We start from the raw sequence: 20460 nt of genomic DNA, 5'->3' as shown, positions 1-20460 counted from the left end.
AACCATGAGTGGTTCTGAAACTGGAAGTGGTTGAAGGCCTATTCACCTGATGGTGTGTGTAAGCAAATGCCTCTTTTTCTATGGTCACCACCCAAGTTTTTTGACTGATGCTGCTGTTGTTTCGAGTCTGAGAGTGCACTGAGGCCTGCTAACCAGACCTCAGGGCCAGTGCTCTGTTCCTAAAGTATATGTCGCATTGTCTATACCCAAATGGAAACAGCTAACTTATCTGTAAGTCCCTAGTAGATGGTCGCCCGGGCCCAGGGCATATGTTAGAGGGGCACCCCAGGTCTTGCAATACTGGTTGTACCAACTCGGGAATTCCCCCAAGTAAAATGAGTCCGCCAGTGCAGACTGGTAGAACGGCTGTGCGCTGCTAGCCCGACATTTAGGTTGAAAGCAATGGCAAAGCCACTCCTTCCCCTACATACCTGCGTATTTCACCCCTTTGGCAGGCTGGCTCAGTTTATGTTGCACCCCTATGGTGTGGCACCCTATAATGAGGCCAGGCAACCCTTAGTGATAGTGAAAATGTGTCCAGATAGCAAAAGCTCTCTAGGGGTAGTTGTATCCAGGAGGAATGTCAAGCACTTGTAATACCACAGTAGTCAGACAGTAACTTACTCACACGGAAGAACTACACAAGTGTTGCAAAAATAAAGGATAATTTAATACAGCACTACTATTAGACTAGCATTGCTATATAGCCCTTTGGAGATGACTACACAATATGTTTCCAAAATTACATCAGAAACAGCATAGAAATACACAGGCCCTATGGGAGGATCTAACCATATACTAAAAAAGTGGAATGTGAAATAGTGACCCCACCCAAGGTAAGTGAGTTAGCTAGTGGCTGGGGGCAGATAGAAATACCAAAGGTAAGTACAGTAAGTTTCCCCAGCAACCAGGTGCAAGGTAGTTACCCACCCAGTTTTCTAGTAGGCTAACACAGAGAGTAGTGGTTGGAGTTCGTGGATTCAGGACCCTTCCCAGGGGACCCAGAGGAAACCAACGGACAAGAGGAAGGTTGTAGAGTGCCCCCACCCTATGATACCCAGAAGACAAAGCACCTACACCAGGGGATGCAGATGCAGAGGGGAGAAGGGACTCTCTGAAGTCACTAGATGCCTCGGATTGTCCAGCTGCTGTCACCACCCGTGGACCAGGCCGGTGGAACCGGGGGACGTATTCCGGACGTGGAGGACCTGCAAAGGAAGGAGACAAAATCCAGCACCCTTGGAGGTGCCCAGGTGGTGCAGGTGGCAATGCCAAACGTCCTGAAGGTGAAGTTCCTGCAAGTCGGCGGAAGAAATCCAGCTGCGGGGTCCAGGAGCTGCAGAAGATCCCAGGAGTCTCCTTCAAGCTGTCCTTCAACTGTTGCTGGATTGCAGAAGGGTCAGTGACCAGCCAGGTCACCAACAAGCACTGGCAAATGCCAGCAGGAGCTGAAGAACTGTTTGCAAAATGTTTTGGGGACCAGCAAGGTCCAGGAGACTCTACCCAGGAGGGGGAGTCAGTGCTGGCCCTAAGGACGCAGGAGGGCCAGCAGAAGTCGATGGAGCCCTTATGAGTGATCTACAGGCGATTACCACAGGGTGTCAGGGGGACTTACCATCACGACAAAACAGAAGTCCCACGTCTCAGGAGTTGCAGAACAGGGGCTGATCTTCGAGTTGCAGAGTGCTGGAGGCTGGCGCCTCAAAATCTCCTGGAGGAAGAGTCAACAAGCCTTGGCAAGCGCAACAGTTGCGGTGCACAGGGATTCCAATTCAGTGGCAGGAGCAGGGGCCCACAGTCTCCCAAGTTGGTCAGAATACAAGCAGGACTCAGAGGAAGCCACATACTCACCACCTGTGAAGCAGAGTCTTCAGATGTCCATGGGACAGCAGGCCCCACCAGCCGGTCGATGTCTTGATGTGCCTGCGGGTGCAGGGGAGTGACTCCTTCACTCCAAGGGAGATTCCTTCGTGCTTCCAGATGCAAACCGAGTTCTTGTGATCCTGGAGGATGCACAGCCTTGGATGTTGCAAAATTCTTGCAGGATCCAGAGAAACAATGTTTCAACGTGAGCTTTCCCACCAGAAGCAGACGTGTTTCGGTCCCAAAGCAGACCTGCAGGCCATTTGTCCTCCGATCAGGCTGCCTTTTAGGAAGGATCTTCTGTCGCAGCAGCAGAGGAGGATTCTCTACCCGAACCTGTCAACGCTCCGCCTACATGAATGGAGATTGAGCAGAAACAGTTGAGCGCTTTCAACCTTCCACCTGAAGTCTGTAATGTTATCTTGGCAGCTTGGCGTCCCTCCACCTAGACGATATATGCAGGCCGTTGGAGCAGGTTTGTGGCATGGTATACAGCCAAATAGATTGACCCTTTATCTGCACCCTTTTCCCAAGTTATTTTGTTTATCCTTACCTTGGCTCTGCATTTGGCACGTTAAAGGGTTATTTATCAACCCTCTCTGCTTTCCTGCGGCTGCCAGATCAGCCTTCCCTCTTCATGTCCCCTATTGCAAATAGGTTCCTTAAAGGTTTGCATGACTTGATTCCTCCAGCTCCCTTTGTAAAGCCCCGGTGGGACCTTAACTTGGATCTTACTTTTCTAATGTATGCTCCCTTTGAGCCACTGTCCTCTTAGGCTTCTTATGATCAAGACTGCATTTCTGGTGGCAGTGACATCTGCCTGGAAACAGTGATCAGCTCTGCCACCCCAGCCTCCATATGTCTCTCTCTTTGCAAACAAACTGGTCCTTCGGAATCATGCATCCTTCTTGCTTAAGGTAGTCACCCTGTTTCACGTAGGTCAGTCTATCAGCTTGCCTTCTTTTTATGCACTCCTTCATTCCTCTAAGGAAGTGGCGAAATCCCACCATCTGGATTAAAATAAGGGTGGTTTTGTTCTACCTTGAGAGCACAAAACTGGTCCGGGTAGATGATCAACTTTTCATGGGATATGTCGGAGCCAAAAAAGGGAAGGCCATGCAGAAAGGAACCATCCCCCGATGTATCAAGCTCTGCTACGCGTTGATCTGCTATCCACTGGGCAAAAAGCAACACCCAGAGGGTTTGCATGCTCATTCCACCAGAGGCTGCAACCACTGCGTTAGCACATGGAGTTTGGGTCCTGGACATCTGCCAAGCAGTAGCATGGGCCTCACTACATACGTTTACCAAGACCTACTGCCTGGATAGTTAGGTCCATCGGGATGGGCGTCTTGCCTTTTCGGTCCTGCAGGACTTTCTAGTCTACATCAAGTTCTCAGACTCACCTGTAGAAAGGTATTGCTTGGGTGACTATTTTAAGGCATGGAATCTGCAGCTAGGAGTCTGTCGGATGAACAGGTTACTTACCTTCGGTAACACCTTATCTAGTAGAGACTAGCTGCAGATTCCTTACTGACCCACCCATGCTTCCCGCACTGTGAACAGATTTTTAGGTACACAGTTGCTCCCTATTCAGTGCCCTAGTTCCACACACCAGTGATCAGTGTTCTTCATGTGGATACTTCTAAGGTAAGGAAACTGCTGCTAGATAGAGTCTCTAGCACAGTGGTTCCCAACCTTTTGACTTCTGTGGACCCCCACTTTATCATTACTGCAGCCCGGGGACCCCCACTGACTCATTATTGGAAACCCGGGAACCCCCACTGAGTCATTACTGAAAGCAGGGGACCTAATCTGTTAATATTATTTAATTTTCTAAGCAGTCGCGGACCCCCTGAGGAGGATTTGCAGACCCTCAGGGGTTCCCGGACCACAGGTAGGAAATCACTGCTCTAGCAGATAAGGCATTACAGAAGGTTAGTAATTTGTTCAACAGTAAGTGATGGATGGAATGCTTGAATTAATCTCAACCAGTGGCAATCACTTGTAACTGCATTCCAGTCTATGTTATTTTGCCCACCATGCCATTCTAGACAAAGGTCCACCTTATGCAAATTCATACAGACCTGCTCCTCATGGAAATAATGCATCCTAAACTGCTTGGGGGTCCATTGATTATATTGTTGTTGCGGTTTACACCATAAGACCATGAATTGCCCAACTGTGGGTCCCATGCTGAGTAGGTCGAAACTGATACCTGGTTGCTTGTGGTCCCTTCTGGAGGGGGTCTTGGCTGGCAGTTTGGGACAGACCGTTTCCGTGACAAGTTGGATCAGTACAGATTAGCATAAGGCGGGCTTTTGACAACAGTTGTATGGTGGGTGAAAAATGATGGACTATGGCCCAGTGATTGTCAGTGGCTGAGATTAATTCAGGCATTCCGTTCATCAACTTCTTGTTGTTTCAGGATATCAAGAATAGTTAATTTGAATGCTAGAATTTTGCTCTTTATTTGCTCTGTATTGAAGAGTGTGAATTATTTTTGCAGGAATTTCGTCAGAAAGCCCTTGACTGGGAAAAGCAACGACTCCTTTTTCGGCAGCAGGTTGAATCACTAGAAGTACAGAAGAAAACATTGGCTGAGCAGTGCGAAATATATCAGGTATGGGGATTTTCTCCAGAGACAGGATAAACCAATCCAACAGCATATTCAAGCTTCATCTAGCTGCAAACATCTCACCACTCTTCATAGAGACATGGAGCACAGGAACTTTATTGTACATTGGTGACAGACCACTGATTCTTCTTTGAAAATTTGGTTGGAACTACTTTTATTTAGAAAGCTTGCGATTGATTAAAAACATCAGAAAATGATTTAAAGAAAAGCAGTTGTAATAAGATTGTCCTGTCATATTGCACAGCAGAGCATTCTAGGTGCGTACAAATCTGAACTCATACAGAGATGTAGCTCAGAGCCAGCCATCCTCCAGGTGATGCCTTGCATGTGTTTGGTAATCGGCTTGTCTTGCTGCCTTTCTAGAGGCATGTATTGCCATCAAGATATAATGTATCCTCCATAAATCTATTCACCTTGGTTAAGATATTTCACAGATAAAAACTAAAACCATCTGTTAATTCTGCTTCAACAGTTTAATCCTTCAATATGTCAAAAACAGTGATTGGGATAGTTACTTCTATCCACAGTTTCCACCCCTGTCGAATATTTCCCCAGTTGCAGGGCTATATCTGGAAGTTTTTCATAGCAGTTCCTCCAATTGCTAGGTTGCGCTCTGTGGCTCTGCGTTGGCCTCATTTTGCCCCGAAAGTGACAGAGCGGTGCCAGATTTAAGCACCACTCTGCATACTGAGGTCATTTCCTTTTTTTCTGTACCTTAGGATCTGGACCTCCACTTCCTCTTTTCTCTGAACTGATGATTTTTAAATTGAAATCCAGTGCACAAGTGAACAATGTCCCCTCCTATAACTACAGGGTTCAAATCATGTCATGACTTTCATAAACAGATTTTGTTAACAATCCCGTATGAGGTGTGCCTTTGTTTTTGGGCTTGAGTGGTGCGATGAGTGTGCCTCCCTGCATCCGGAACCTTAAAACAAAGCTGTACTTTGCCAGACACTGAAAGAAGTCATATTTGTGCTCCAATTCAAGAGCACAACCTGTTATAGCTCTCTAGGCCAATCCTTTGACAGGTTTTCTTTGCAGTCCAAGTCATCTTGTAAGTAAAAGTCCAATACAAAGTAGAAACTTAAGAAGGCGTAGAGGAACTCCATGCCTCACTCTCTATCTAAAGAGAAGTTACATGGGAGTCAAGATGCCATTCAATCTTGCTCCTGAGCCCTGTTTGGAAAAGCTGATCCCGCAGTTGATCTGCATGCTCCCCGAGTTTCCCACACCACTTACAACACCAGAGGAGGTCAGAGCTTTTAGGGGAAGCCATCATATTTTTACATATACGTGCTACGTATTTTCAACACTCTTTCGGCTCCCTTTGTTGCACCTTTAGGCCTCAAAGGTGCGAAAGGAACTCCAGTTGGGTTTCCGCCAGGGAACCGTTCTCAACTTCATCTGGGCCTCTACAACCTGACTCGGGTGGAGTGCCAACTTCCATTCTGACTTCCATTCTGGCTTCGAGAACCATGCCAGTTCCTCCTTTATCGATGCCAGTCGTAACATTGTTGGCACCAGGGGGGTGAATCCGCCTCTGACTCCAAAGGCGGACGCCGACTGAAGTCATGCTCGGACTGCCCTCCATAGCGCCAGATTCTTACATAGCCTACTCCAGACAATGCACACTCCCTACCTCGGAGCAGTCCTCCAATCCTCCATCAGCTTTTTGGTTCCAGTTCTGACCATAGTTTACCACGAACCAGATATAGCAATGATGATGATTTGGGTGATATACCTCCACATTATGATAGTGACAGTTTATGCAAATATTTACAGGAGGCCAGTGGGCGTGATATGTCCCCTTACACAAGGTTGTTTTCTTCAATGGGCCTCCAATGGAGAAGAGTCCTTCCTTTGCTGTGGTATTTGGACATGCTACTGAGGTACTAAAACTACAACTGACCTTTGTTGAAGTTAAGACAAATATTCTTACTGAAGTCTTGCAACCTGAACCTGCTTCCTCTGAGAAATTAATCCATTCATAAAGCTGTAACTGACACTCTGATGGGCAGTTGGTCTGAGCCTTTCTCTTGTCTACCACTGAACCGGGAGGTGACCATGCACTGCATACCGGCCCTGATTTCCTGACTCATCCTGTTTCTGAGAGTTTGGTGGTCCAAGCTTTCATCAGCAAGGTGAATCCTAATTCATTCCTCACAACTGTGAGGAGAGCGAGTTTGAAAAGGATTGAGGCATTGTGAAACTAATGTTCTCTTTGACCAGCCCAGCCAAAAGGTCAGTCATCAACGTTTGTCTACTAGACAGTTACACAAGCACCCTCTGGGACATGGCCAGCGAGATCTTGTCCACGATCCCAGAAGAGTTTAGGGCTGCCTTAGCGCAAAATATTCAAGACATCCAGGTTGCAGCCAAATATGTGAGTCATGCTGCCCTGGATACTATTGATTGATTGGGCTGAGCGGTCGGTACTAGTGTGGTGCTCCAATTGTCATTTGGGCATGCGAACCTCAGACTTTTCAGGTGATGTTTGGGCATCCCTTATGGATATGCTTTTTGAAGATGGGGCATTTTTTGACCTCTCGACCCCTGCCAGGAACGTTTCCCATCAGCTTCAGCCTTTTCAGGGCTCTGCCAGATGGTTGTTACAGGCAGCACCAGGGTCCCCCTTCCCCACTGCAGTCACCTTAGTACTTTTGTGGCTGGGGATCAGGCAGGTCACTAGGGGCACTCCCCCCCCCCCCTGTGGCATCAGCATGCAAACCGCTTAAATTTGCCCTTAGTGAAGGGCCTTTAGCAGTGCACAACTACCCTATAAAAGGCAGGTTCCAACATTTTCCTCATTGGTGGCAATCCATCACATCTGACTGATAGGTTCTTCTGATAGTCTAGGTGGGCTACACCCTTCCATTACATGGCAGCTCGCTGCAGCTTCCTCCCATGTCAGAGCTCCTTTCAGAGGAGCACCTATTTATCTTACTGCAAGTGGTGCATCTAAAGAGCAGCTGTGAGGGTTCTGGAGTCAGGAGGATCTTCTGTCACAGCAGGTTCCTCATCTCAACCAGCGTAATCTCCAGCTCCATGTGTGAAGATTCAGCAACAGCAATTGACGGCATGTGATTTGCCAAATGACATTGTGGATGTCATCCTGGCTGCCAGACGCCCTTCCACAAAATCTATTTAAGCCTGCAGGTAAGACAGATTTGTGACCTGGTGTGGAGTCCCCCAGACAGACCCCTTCCAAGCCAAGCTGTTGGATGTTTTGTTATTTGTTTTGATATTTATTCACCCTTTCAACCTTTCAGCATTTCTGGACCATCTTCCCTTGTTTAAATTGCCCGTTGTGATGCGTTTTATTAAATGTTTAACACATATTTCCATCCCAAAATGTGTGTGATGGTACAGTGGGTCTTCTTTTGGGCCTGAAACTTCTTATATGTACCCCTTCCCAGTCGATGCACAGTTGCTTTTTGCATCGTCTGACAGTAAAGACTATCTTCCTCGTTGCAGTCTCTTCAGCTCGTTGAATGAGTGTGCTCCTGGCTTTCTCTGCGCAACTGTCCTACACCTCCTTTTTTCCAAACTAATTGGTGCTAAGGACGAGGTCGATCTTTTTGTCAAAAGGTCCTTTTCCTTTCACGTTGAGCAATCCCTCACCCTCAAATGATCTTTGTCCCACCTCACCCCTTGAAAGAGAAGGCGAGACTTCATTGGCTGGACCCCAAAGATCTGTAAGCTTTCACATCGATCGCACCAAACACCATTGAGTGGAAGATCAGGTTTTTAGGGTTTCTCTGATTCAAAGAAAGGTAATGCAGTGTGAAAATAGTACGATCTGCTATGCATTGCCCAAAAGCAGCCTCTGGAAGGACGGAGGGTCCATTCAACCAGGGCTGAGGCTTCCCCACGGTGTTGACATACAGAGTGCCTTTCCTTGCCATGTCCTAGACAACTCCATAGATGCACCACTTGGTGGGGAACTGCTTTAGTGTCTGTTCTAAAGATGAGGAATCTGAGGTTGAATGTATCCATCAGAAGAGCAAGTTACCTAACTATGGTAACCCTCTCTCTCTGGTGAATAGTCTATTTAAACTATCTATTCCTCATTGTCCTCCTCCCTCCCCTATTTCAGAAGTGGTCTCTTTTTACCTTCTAACAAGGCCCCAAACTTGAGTTCCACACATTGGTATCCTCAACTATTTTTGTGCTTTGCATCTGGGGATGTGGAAGTGGTCGAGTAAGAAACTGGCATCAGGATGCAGGGGTAGTGCTTCTATATATGCTTATATTCTGGGGCCAAAAGACGCCAGTGCAGAGCTGCACAATGTCACATACAGACTCACTAAAGTACTGCTATGAAAAACCACCGGATCTAGTCTGGCGCCTTCGGGACTAGCCTAAAGGTGAGGAATCTGAGATTGGATTAAATATCCACCTGAGGGAATGTTACTGAAGCTAAGTAACTTGGTCTACTATTTTGCCCCTAAATTAGTAGCATACCTTTTTCAGTGTTTAGTTTGTAAACTACTGCCTCTAATTAGAGCTCATAAACCTTGCTCCTGGGGTGTGGGATCAGCAGGTGGTGTGAGGTATTCCCTCTAGAAAAGGTTTGAACAAAACAATGCCGATTGATTCATTTGACAAAACAGGTTATACATAACTAACTAAAAATCCAGTTTCACAAGGCAGATCATTTAAAATTACTTTTGTATTCAATTTCATTTCAATTTTTCCTACTGTGTGTATGAGCACATTAGAAATACGTTATGACTGAGAAACTACTTCAAAGGGACATGGTGTAAGAATGATTAGGCATCTTACACCACCATTGTAAGCTCAGACAAAAGTTGTGAAAATATTCACATCTTTATCAACTTAAATGATCCCATATCAGTCAGGAAATAACAGCCTTAGCAGGAAGTACCCATTTGGCACTAGGGACCCAGGATGTGCAGTAATTCGTCTGAATTCAACATGAATTTTATCAAGTTTAAATACAATACAAAATGCTATTTTGTAGCCCCAAACATCACCCTTCCATTCTCAGAATATACACACGTTTTACTATCAGTTACACATTTTTCTTCTTGGATATTTGAGCTCAATTGCCCCAGACTAAATCTTATAATTTATGTGAAAAATATTACTCATATACTACTACCACACAGGGAATGATTCTGCCTTTCATAAGTTACATCGATTGCCATCATAGTTAAACCAAAGCCAACATTATGCTATGGATAAGCATAATTAAGCAAAGAAGACCCTAGATGAGTCAAGGATTGAAACCATTGTGCAAAGGCCCCAGTTATGCCGAGGTTAACCACACGTTTGTCAAAAATGTGTCCTATATTTCAAACATGCGCTACATAATGATTGAGATAATCCCTGTTGAGCCCAAAAACGACCTTAGCCATTTAGCTGCTGCCACCTATCCTCCCCACCTCCAAGAGTGCTGAGCCCTTTTTTGGCTATTTGGGATAGTTTGTGATTAGGGCTCCATAACGTTTTTTCCACATAAGGTGTCCACACCAAAGTTGCATCCTTTTTTCCAAACATCCTGGAGATTCTAAAGGTATGCAGGGTCTGTGTATTTACTTGAAGGGGACCAAGAAAAAATGAAAATATAGTAAAAGTTTGAGTTTTTCAGAAAAATAGATTAAAAGTGCTCCAGATAAGTGTCTGGCCTTTTCCCTAAAGATGGCTTCTGTGGATGGTTAGCTGTACTAAAGTCACCATTTTCCCAGCTTTCAGGAACATGCAGAGCTGAATAAAAAAAGCTAATTTTGTACCACAGTTTCGGCATTTTTCTTAGAGGTGACACATTTTCCATTTTTGTGCTCTCAACCTACTCCCAGTTTGCAGTGGAAACCAGTGTGAAACCCATGGGTGATCCAGAAAAGCTAAACATTCTGAAAAGTAGACAAAATTCCAAATACAGGAAGGGGACTGAAAATAACTGTTGAAATAAAGAAATATTGAAAATGAGTTAAAAATAAAAAAACAGGCATTTTGTGACAACATTTTCAGCTGTAACTTTTTGTCACAATGGCCGATTTACAAAAACAATATACCATTACATCTGCTAGACCCTTCTGGTTATGGAGACATGTATATGGTTTGTAGGCTGTCCAAGAATCCAAGGTACCCAGAGCCAACAAACTATAGACCAATTCATATAGCGAAATAGGCAGAGTGAAAAATGAGTATCTGGAAACCTGTTTTAGGAAAGTGCCTCTCCTTTGACATGGTTACCTCCCCCCTCCGCAACCCACTTTGTGCCTGGTATTTGATGTGACTTCGACTGAAAGTGCGCTGGGTTCCTGCTAACCAGCACCCTCAGTATGTCCCTAGTACGTGATACTTCTGGTACCTAGGGGCTGGGGTACTAAAGAGGGTCCTGATGGGCTGCAGCATGAATTGTGCCACCCCTCACCAAGCACAAGACAGGCTACTGTTGCAGGCTGCATGTTTTGGTGCAGGCAAAAGTCAAAACACAACATGGCACACAGCCTCTGTGGCATGTCCCTCAACACTGTATGAAGCATGTTTAAGTCACTCTTCTAGCAGGCCTTACCTAAGGCAGGGTACACTATATTACATGTGAGGGCATATCAGCATTAGTAGATATTCTTCTGCTATGTCTTTGTCAATTCTCAGACACAGTAAGGGACCATGGAAGCCATTTTAAATACATGTGCTGGACACTGGTCAATACGAGTTCCACAGCTACATGATGGCTTCAAGAAGATAGGGATGTTTGGTATCAAACATCTCGTATTGGTGTACGGCTTACCAGTACATGCACCCAGAGGGCACCTTAGAGGTGTCCCCTGAAACCCTGCCAGCCTCTGGTGTGCTTGCTGACCGGTTTCTGCCAGCCTGCCACCCAAAAGACCATTCTGGACCTCCAGGGTGAGAGCCCATTGCACTCAGGAGGTCCGGAACAAAAGCCTGTCCGGGAAGAGGGTGTAACATCCCCTCTTACAGGATGACCTGCTGATTAGCCTCCCCAAGGCAGCAATCCTCAAAGGGCTGCCACCTTTAAAATGTGAATCTGGCTCCCCTCAGAGGAGAGGAAGACAACCTCCCTGTCCAGAGCTCATTTGGCACCTGGGCAGGTGGGAAAATTAGCAAGTCACGTGGGCGTGCCACCCCCAGGCTAGTACCACCCCTAAGGTGGGTTACTGTGAGGTGGACACGATTTTTCAGAAGTAGCCATCTTGGTGATGGCACACTTAGGAATTCTGGGACAGGGTTATGCCCACTTCCCAGAGGAAGTGGTCATATAGAGGGCATACTGACCCCCAGGGTTAGTAGCCTATTGGCTACTACCATACACCCCCCTAATTTCCTTATTTAATGGACCCCTGGCACCAAAGAAGCAGATGTTGATGACCTAAGAAGACAAAGAACACCGAAGAGCGGTTACAGCAGAAGAGGGAAAAGAAGCAGCTGATCTGGTACCAACCCAGCCGAACTGTCTGCATCCCTTGACAAAATCTGTACCAAAGTCGACTCATCCTACAGCTGAGACTCCAAAAACCCAGGAGGACTGCCTGGCTTTAATAAAGACTCAAAACCCCCTGTGAACAGAGGACCTGTTCTCAAAAAAAACTCTTAAGGGGGACTCTCGAGCCTCTGGACCTGCCAGTAGCCAAAACCTGAAGTCACCACAGCCCCTGCCATCTCCGACCCAAGGTGTAGAGGACCTCTGGTGGCAAAAAGGTTCCCCAGCTGCCCGGAGTCAGAGTCCATTGTGGTTTCACCCTTCCTTGACTCTCTGAAGTCACCTGCAGCATCTGCTCGCAAAATTAACATCTTTTAAGTTCTGACGGAGGATGAACATGGCAAGCAGATAAAGCATTTACCCATGCATGCCATAGTAAATCAGTGTTGGGGCGAGGGCAGCACCAATGTGTTTGAATCCATAGAAGTCATGCCATGTGTATCTTTACTATCTGCCTTCTACCTATGCAGTATCCCTGGGAAAGCACACCTACTGGAAGCTCTTCTTACCCGTTCATGGTTCTGTTCTCATCAGAGTCCTGACTAATCCTGTGTAATTGCCAAGTGAACTTATATTGCTTGCGTCCCGAGCTACTGGAAGTTCAAGAAAACGTTTATTTTATGCACCATCAGTGCACTTACTGTGCTAAATCCAAATCCTTCCAGTTTGTGGAGGCAAGTTGTCCGAGTATGCCTTCCAAGGCCTATCCCTCGAACTGAGTGAGCATATCTACCTTTGAAACTAAAACAAACATGCTGGGGAATACTTCCTAAGTTCCCTATAGTAATAAACCCAACAAATGTCCTGTGGAACTCTATCACCAACAGTTCTGCTCTTGCTTTGACAATTCCAAAAAACATTAAACTGTATCATACCCAATGTTATGGAAAAAGGGTACAGGAAACAAAATATTGTATGATGTTTTTTTTCAGATCTTATACTAAAGATGTGAAAACAATCATCATACAAGGTATTATGTCCTGTACCCCTTTTCACTAACACTGGTTATGATACAAGTTACTAATTAAGATTGCACACTTTCAAAGCAAATAGAAATGCCAGCGGGCGAAACACGTGTTGGCTGGAATTCAATAAAAGGGAGTGTAATCCAGAATATACAATAACCAGGCTTAAATTCATACAAAAGGAATGTTATCCTGAATACCCTGTACATTAGCAAATAAAAGATGCGTTGGCTGGAATCCATGCAAAAGAAGTGTTATTCCAAATACACAATACATAGGCTGGAATCCATACTAATAGGAAAGTTATTCTGATTTATACAGCTTACCAGCAAATAAATTATATTTTGGAAATAATAATTGTCACAAGAGAAGTGAAGCAACTCTGTTTCTTGGTTTAATCAAAATAATCTGTGCATTATGTTTGTGCCATGAATTTCCAAATATAAACTCTCTGGATGAGCTGTATAACTTACAAGAAAAGTCCCAGTAAATATATGATATAATTGAATGACTTAGAATTAATTAATTTCAGTGAATCTTAACATTTGACCTAAAGGAAAACAGACACTCTTCCATAAACTGTCTTATACCACCAATCACGTTCTGAAGGTGGATAAAGGTGTCGAGCAGGCCTTCAGGAAGTCCATGATTTCCTTCAGTAGAAGAATTACAATTCTGTAACAGCTTACCTAGCAAAGTAGTGGCATAAGGAAGCCCATAATTTCCTTAAGTAGAAGAACTAAAATTCTGCGACTGCTTACCTAGCAAAGTAGTGATCCATGGACGGTAGGTACCCAAGCATAGCCATTGAAAGGATTACCTAACAGCAGCTCCACCTCAGTCAGGGTCATTGTAGTTTGCTTCAGTATGATACAACATAAAGCAAGTAGTAAAACACAGGGCTGACTGAGATGGGCACTGGATAACGTAAACATGTCTCTCCCTCCTCTTTCCGTACTTCGAGCAAACTTTACAACGACAACATGGTCAAGCCTTTTTAGGTGTTTGAGGAATGCTTTCAGCAAAGTGTCGCTCCTGCAGCCTTGCCATGTCCTCCAGAACATATGAAGTGGTGGCTGCTCCTTCTGTAGCAGTGAGACTTTCAATGACTGATAACTGTAAGTCAAGGAAAGACATGAGTCTTCCTGTTGTTGTCTGACAACAAATAACATACGCATTGTATGTTGCTGTCTAGGCCAAGTCGGCACAGTTTCTTGTACCAAGTGCAAGTTTCACAAGTCGCATTGTATGGCTTAAGAACCTGGTCATTCTTATCCACTCCGCCCATGTACCTGTTGTAATCAAGTTTACAGGTGGGCTTGTAAACTTCAGCTATCTGACCCCAAACCATGACGCAGGAACAGCTCTCATCGGGATTTGTAGTGAGCAGGTCCACATTATGCCTACCCAAGAACCTGACTGCAAGCAGTTCGCTGGAACGCAACACAGTAGTCTGGGATTTTCTGGAGCTTCTTACAAACAGGCTCCTGTGGGAATCATGTGTGGCAAGAACAAACTGTGCCACAGTGCCAGCTTTGTTCTACTCACTGAGCAACTCTACTAACGTATAGAAAATGTCCACAAAAAGGTTATAACCTTTGTGAAAGATTGGCTGGACAAGCTCCCATAGAGTTTTTCCTGTGACTCTTAGCATGAGAAGATAACCTACAGGGTTCAGAGTGGAGTCCTTCCCTGTATGCACTCCCAAGCTATACACATAACCAGTAGAGCTCTCACACAGCATGTACAGCTTGATGCCATAGTGAGCTCTTTTCCTTGCAATGTACTGCCTGAACAGTAGCCAGTCCTTTGTTCAGTACCAAGGACTCATTGATGGCTATATTCATTCCAGGAGTATAAATTAATGGAAATGTGGCAGACAAATGGTCCACTACAGGCCGAATTTTGAACAACCAGTCATGGTCTTAATGGTCCCAGGACAATGAAGCAGAATTGTCATTGAAATGCAGCATGCACTGCAATAGCAAAAATCGATCTCTGCTCATGTACAGTGCGAAGGTGGGGGCTACCTATACCATGCAAGCAGACCAGTAGGACAGCAAGGTTGGTTTCCTTACTAACCCCACTTTGAACGTAAGGCCCAAATATTTCTTTAACTAGCGGAGTGAGAGTTCACTGGAGTGCCCTTGAACCAGGCCCCAGCGTGCCTCTATGCTCCCTCAGAAATTGTTTATCACGCAAATTTGTCTGCTGCACAGCTGCACAGTTTGCTCAAGGAAGTCAACATCCAAAAAGAGATGGATGTAGTAAATTGGCAAAAAATTGTCTGTATCAATTTTACATCCTGCATTGCCGCTGAAAGGCGTAATTAGGGGCTGCACTAAATTGGGGGTGCCAAAATAGCACTCTGTCTGTGCTTGCCGCTGTACGTGCCTGCTCTCTGGGTTGGTCTAACCTGCTACTGGTGTCCTGCTACACAGACTGTGCTTGTGAAGAGACAGCACAACTGTCATCATCGTCTCCTTCAGAATCGCTGGAAGATGAGTTGTTAGATTGCACTCCACCAACTGAAAAATCACTTCCAGATTCTGTTCCATTGTCCTCTCCCTCAAATGTTGTCTCAGTATCTCCTGTCTCAGTCTCTGATGCTGCCTCAGAGCTGTCTTCCATAACCCAAATTAGGTCTTGAGCAGCAGCCATCCACTGAGACACCATCTCTGCAACTGGCTAAAACCGTCCTTCTGAAACATTATTCTACACCAAAAGGCAAATATGTTGTTCTTAAACAGTTGGTGGGTGTGTGCGTGAGTGATGTGTGCAACAATAAATAACTACGGTCACCTTACCTTGTCTTCTTTCCCCATCAGCTGTTTCTCCAAAGACACTAAAAAAGACAAGCGAGGCACAGTATTACTTCACCTTGCCACATATCCATCATCACATCACAGGCTTTAACAGTGGTGGCGCCCAATGCAACAACCATTGTTGCCCTCCCTACCCATGACCTCCTCCTTGGTTTCCCACACTACAACCCAACAAAATGCCCCTCATCTGTCCATAGCCCATCTATCACATACGTTTAATATGTTTTAAAGTGTTGGCAACAGCTGGCTTTATTAATCCACTCTGTTATCCACATACAATACTGATATGTTTGTTGCAGCAGGCATATCAACCCTCTGCTCTACTTGATGGCATGCCTTAACTGCCACTAGACAAAATTTGGATCTCTCTGTAAAGCAGGAACATAATCATGAGTTAACTTGACATTTTTATTGCTATAATATCCAGCACAATCCTTTGCTTCTTGTCCCCACCAGCCATGCGTCAGGTCACAATGGGGTAGTGACTCCCCTTGCATCCACTCAACGTTGCTTCTACTTGGCATTACACTTTCCAAGGTCTTCTCGCTCAGGTGCAGCATGTATTTCTTCACGGTGACAAACAGCAAATAATCCCCAACATGTATCTAAAACTCAGAAACGTGTTGAAGATTATTTGCTGTTTGTCACCACAAAGAAATAAATGCTGCACCTGTGCGATGATACTGTGGTCATAACTGTTTCTTTTGGTGAAGACCTGGGAAAGTGTAACACCAATTAGAAGCAACGTTGAGTGCATATGTATGTGTATATATATATTCAATGGGGTGTGTGGCTGTAGATACACATGCTCTGCATACTCTTTCCATCTGGTGTTGGGTCTGGAGTTGTGCAATTTGTTTTTCTTCGAAGAAGTCTTTTGAGTCACGAGGTTGAGTTATTCCTCCTCCCGGTGATAGTTGTGTTCACCAAAGTGATGGCAGTTGTCACAGCCCACCTGCGGAGGTCGAGGATACCAGTTTTCCCCTATCTTGACTACTGGCTGTTTAAAGAGGAGGGCTCACCACAGTCAGTCACAGTGGGTGAACCACCTGGCGTCTTTACGGAGCACTACCAGTAAGCTAAATTCACACCTGACTCCTTCGCAAATGCTTCCAGTCATCTGAGCTGTTTCGCACACACTGCAATTCAGAGCCTACTATCCACCACAATGAATCCAGAACATTCGGGCTAGGATCCTGATGGCATAAAAGGGTTCTGCAAGGGGAGGCTGGAGAAGATTCGCAAAGACAATACTACCGCCAAATGATATTGCAACAAGCAGGTTAGAGTAGGGTCCGATTTCAGAAGTCTTGTTTGTGGCTTCAATAGATTTTCTAATCACAAACTACCTGGCTCAGTCCTTGAATTCCACAGCAGATGAGCTAAGCAAGCAGTGTTTGGCTGATCACAAATGGCGTTTTAATCCTGAGATGGCGCAAAGCATATGCCGGTCATGGGGGGGAACCCTGGAAGGATCTTTTCAAAGCCATCAAGAATACAGTTTCAAGAGTTTTGCGCATTGGGGTAACAGTGAGACAACTCATTAGAAGATGCATTCCGGCTGGAGTGGAATACAGGACGCCTTCCTGCACCTGTCTTTCCTGACCCAACTTCTGGAAAAGATCAAGAAAGACCTGGCCCATGTCACCTGGATGACTCCTGATTGTGCTAGGGAGTCTGGTATCCGGAACTTCTAAGCATGAGCATCTGTTCTATAATCAGGCTACCACTTTTATGAGTATCTTCTTTCTCAGCTACAGAGCAGGGTCTTTCTCCCTAATCTGGGCAGTCTACACATACGTTCATGGAGTCTAAGAGGTGGCAACTGACTGCCTTCGATTTGATGCCTAAAATGGTGGATGTCATTGTTACTCCCAGGCACCCTTCCACAAAAAACATTTATTCTGATCTCTGGGGAAAACCTTTGACCTGGGTAGGCACTCGTAAGACAGATCACCTGCAAGCAAAGCTGTGGACGTCCTTTTGTTTGTTTTATCCTTGGCCCAGCAAGGTCTTGCTGTGGGCACTATTTAAAGTTCTTTTTGCTGCCTTTTTTCGTCCTTCTACCTTTATTGGACAAACCCTCCTTGTTTAAATCACATGTGATAATCAGATTTATTAAAGGTTTGACCTCTTGACTTTAAAGACCCGTCTTCCTTATTACTATTATTTCAGCTTGTCACATAGGTAGGCTCCAGTCACTGTTAATGCGACCATCATATACTGTCTTTTTCCCCCAGACAATTCGGTGCTGGGGACTTGGATGGCATTCTTGCCAAAAGTCATGACTTTCCTTACTAAGTTGGGCAATCCATCACTACCCCTGTCTTCTTTGTCACCATACCCACACCTAGAAATAGGAAGAGCGCCTCATTTAGCTGGACCCCTAAATGGCTTTGAGCTTTTACATTGATCAAATCAAGGAACACCAACAATCTGCTTTTTATGGGGTTCTCCTAAGCGAGGAAGGTGAAGGGTTATAAAGGACGTCCCTGTTGAGATGGATAGTTCTCTGCTTTATGATCCGCTACTAACCGGCCAGGAAGCAGCACCCCGAAAGTCTGAGAGCCCATTCTACCAGGACTAAGGCTAAGGCTATTACCATTGCATTGACTCGAGGATAGCTGTCCTAGCTGCATGTTAATCTTCTTATTCTGTGAAGTGTTATCTTTCTAACATCTAAACAGGTTCCACATTAGTATTCAGCAAACAATTGCCAACACTTGCTGACTCTCTTTATTTGAGGTTGGGGAAAGGGAAAATTAAGAAACTGATGTTAGCACACAGGGGTGGTGCTTACATGCCGCTCCGCTCTGTCACTTCCAAAGCAGTAAAGAGCCAATGTGGAGGTACACAGCACCACCTGTTGGCGCGCAGGAGGACTGCCTCCAAATCCAGCCTGACACCTGAGGATTATTCTAAGAGGAGCAATCTGCGATTGGAAAGTGCATCCAATAGAAAGAGTGTCACCAAAGGTAAGTAACTTTTTCTTTTTTAATAGTGTCCCAAAAGCTTGTCTATTGTGGTTGCGTGACAGTCACCAGACCAGTAGTGTGAGTAGAATTTCAGGCTTTCTCCTGACAAATATCTTAGCTAGACTTTTTCTCTGTAATTTTTCACAAAATCCAACCTTATGAAAAACAATTATGGACCTTCTTGTCTGTGTATTTTAACTGCAGCAACAGTCACAGAAGTGTCTGTCACAGCTTAGCAGTCAAAACCATCGACACGAACAGTTAGAGGTTGCCAGCCAGGTGGAGATCCAGCATCTGAACAGCCAGCTGCAAAGGGCCAATGACTCCATCCTTGCCAAGGACCTGGAGATGGAGCGGATTAACATGAAGCTGGAGGAACTTTCTGAAGGCAATCACAGACTTAAGGAGGAGCAGCAGCGGGTGCAAGAGGAGCTGCAACACTCCCGCAAACTTATAGAGGTGAGACATGGGAAAACAGTCAAACCCTCCGTGCCCAAAAGGACAGTTTATTTATTGTTTCCGCTTGTGTCTGACCTGTGGTACTCAGATTCGAACTGGTTAATGAAGGCATGTGGTTGGCATGGGACACAGCATAGCTAATGAATTATACTAGTCTTCAAATTACATAAAGGCATAACCTTGCTTGGCAGTACGAGAGGTTCGGTCAGAGAGGTAAGTCTTGAAAGTGGGTGTGTATGAGAGTTGCCTCACACTCCTGCAGACACATAAATGAACATGTACAATTATCAGTAGGAGTACTTTAGCCAGCTGAGTTATTTTGCATTCTGCCACTTGCAGATTTGCTTTCAAGTGGATTCCAACAGAAACCAGAAAGACGGTAACCCAAGCCCTCGTCAGTAGTAGACTCGACTACGGCAACGCACTTTACACAGGCATCCCAACAAAAGACATCAAACGACTCCAACGCATCCAAAACGCATCCGCCCGCCTGATCCTCGACATACCCCGCCGATGTCACATCTCCCCTCACCTGAGGGACCTCCACTGGCTCCCCGTGGACAAGAGGATCACCTTTAAACTCCTCACCCACGCACACAAGGCTCTACACGACACCGGACCCACCTACCTGAACACCAGACTCAACTTCTATGTTCCCTCACGTCAACTACGCTCTGCCAACCTTGCCCTTGCCATCGTCCCCCGAATCCAGCGCAAGACCTCTGGCGGCAGATCCTTCTCCTACCTCGCCGCCAAGACCTGGAACGCACTCCCTACCTCACTACGCCAGACCCAGGACCTCCTCACCTTCAGGAGACTCCTCAAGACATGGCTCTTCAAACGATAGCAGCACCCCCCCCCTAGCGCTTCGAAACCCTAACACGGGTACATAGCTCGCTTTATAAATTATTGATTGATTGATTGATTGATTTCCTAGTATAAATGCAGGAATGCTAGTACCAGATTACAAATCGAAAAAGAGGATGAGCTACTTGTGAGAAGCTGGCCTGGTTTGTAGTGGGTACTTACACCTTAGTGAAATGTAGGCAGTGTCTAGCAGCTTAGGCTGTCTTGGGGTAGCTGTAGCAGAGTAGCCAAGGCTGAACTAGGAGACATGCAAAGCTTTTACAATACCACTATAGTCACACAATACTGATACACAAGAAAGACAATACTCAGTGTTACCAAAAGTAAAGGTACTTAGTGACACAAGGCCAAAAATATCTTAGAGGCATTAGTCCTACTGGAGGTAATTATT

General features: G+C 45.4%; 1 protein-coding gene across 4 annotated transcripts in view; it reads left to right on the top strand.

Moving 5' to 3' along the window:
• CEP63 (centrosomal protein 63) overlaps positions 1-20460 on the top strand; it is a 379989-nt gene that overhangs the window by 137279 nt on the left and 222250 nt on the right. For 3 of the 4 annotated variants that reach the window (XM_069213574.1, XM_069213576.1, XM_069213575.1), the window contains 2 exons: positions 4373-4486; positions 18948-19202. In XM_069213574.1, coding sequence (XP_069069675.1) covers positions 4373-4486; positions 18948-19202 — 369 coding nt within the window. The remainder of the gene's footprint in view (positions 1-4372; positions 4487-18947; positions 19203-20460) is intronic. The other variant, XM_069213577.1, reaches the window with a different exon arrangement.

This window comes from Pleurodeles waltl, chromosome 11 (assembly GCF_031143425.1).
Source record: "Pleurodeles waltl isolate 20211129_DDA chromosome 11, aPleWal1.hap1.20221129, whole genome shotgun sequence".
Lineage (NCBI taxonomy): Eukaryota > Metazoa > Chordata > Amphibia > Caudata > Salamandridae > Pleurodeles > Pleurodeles waltl.
Note: the sequence above shows the minus strand (reverse complement) of the source record. Positions and strands in the feature narration are given on the sequence as shown.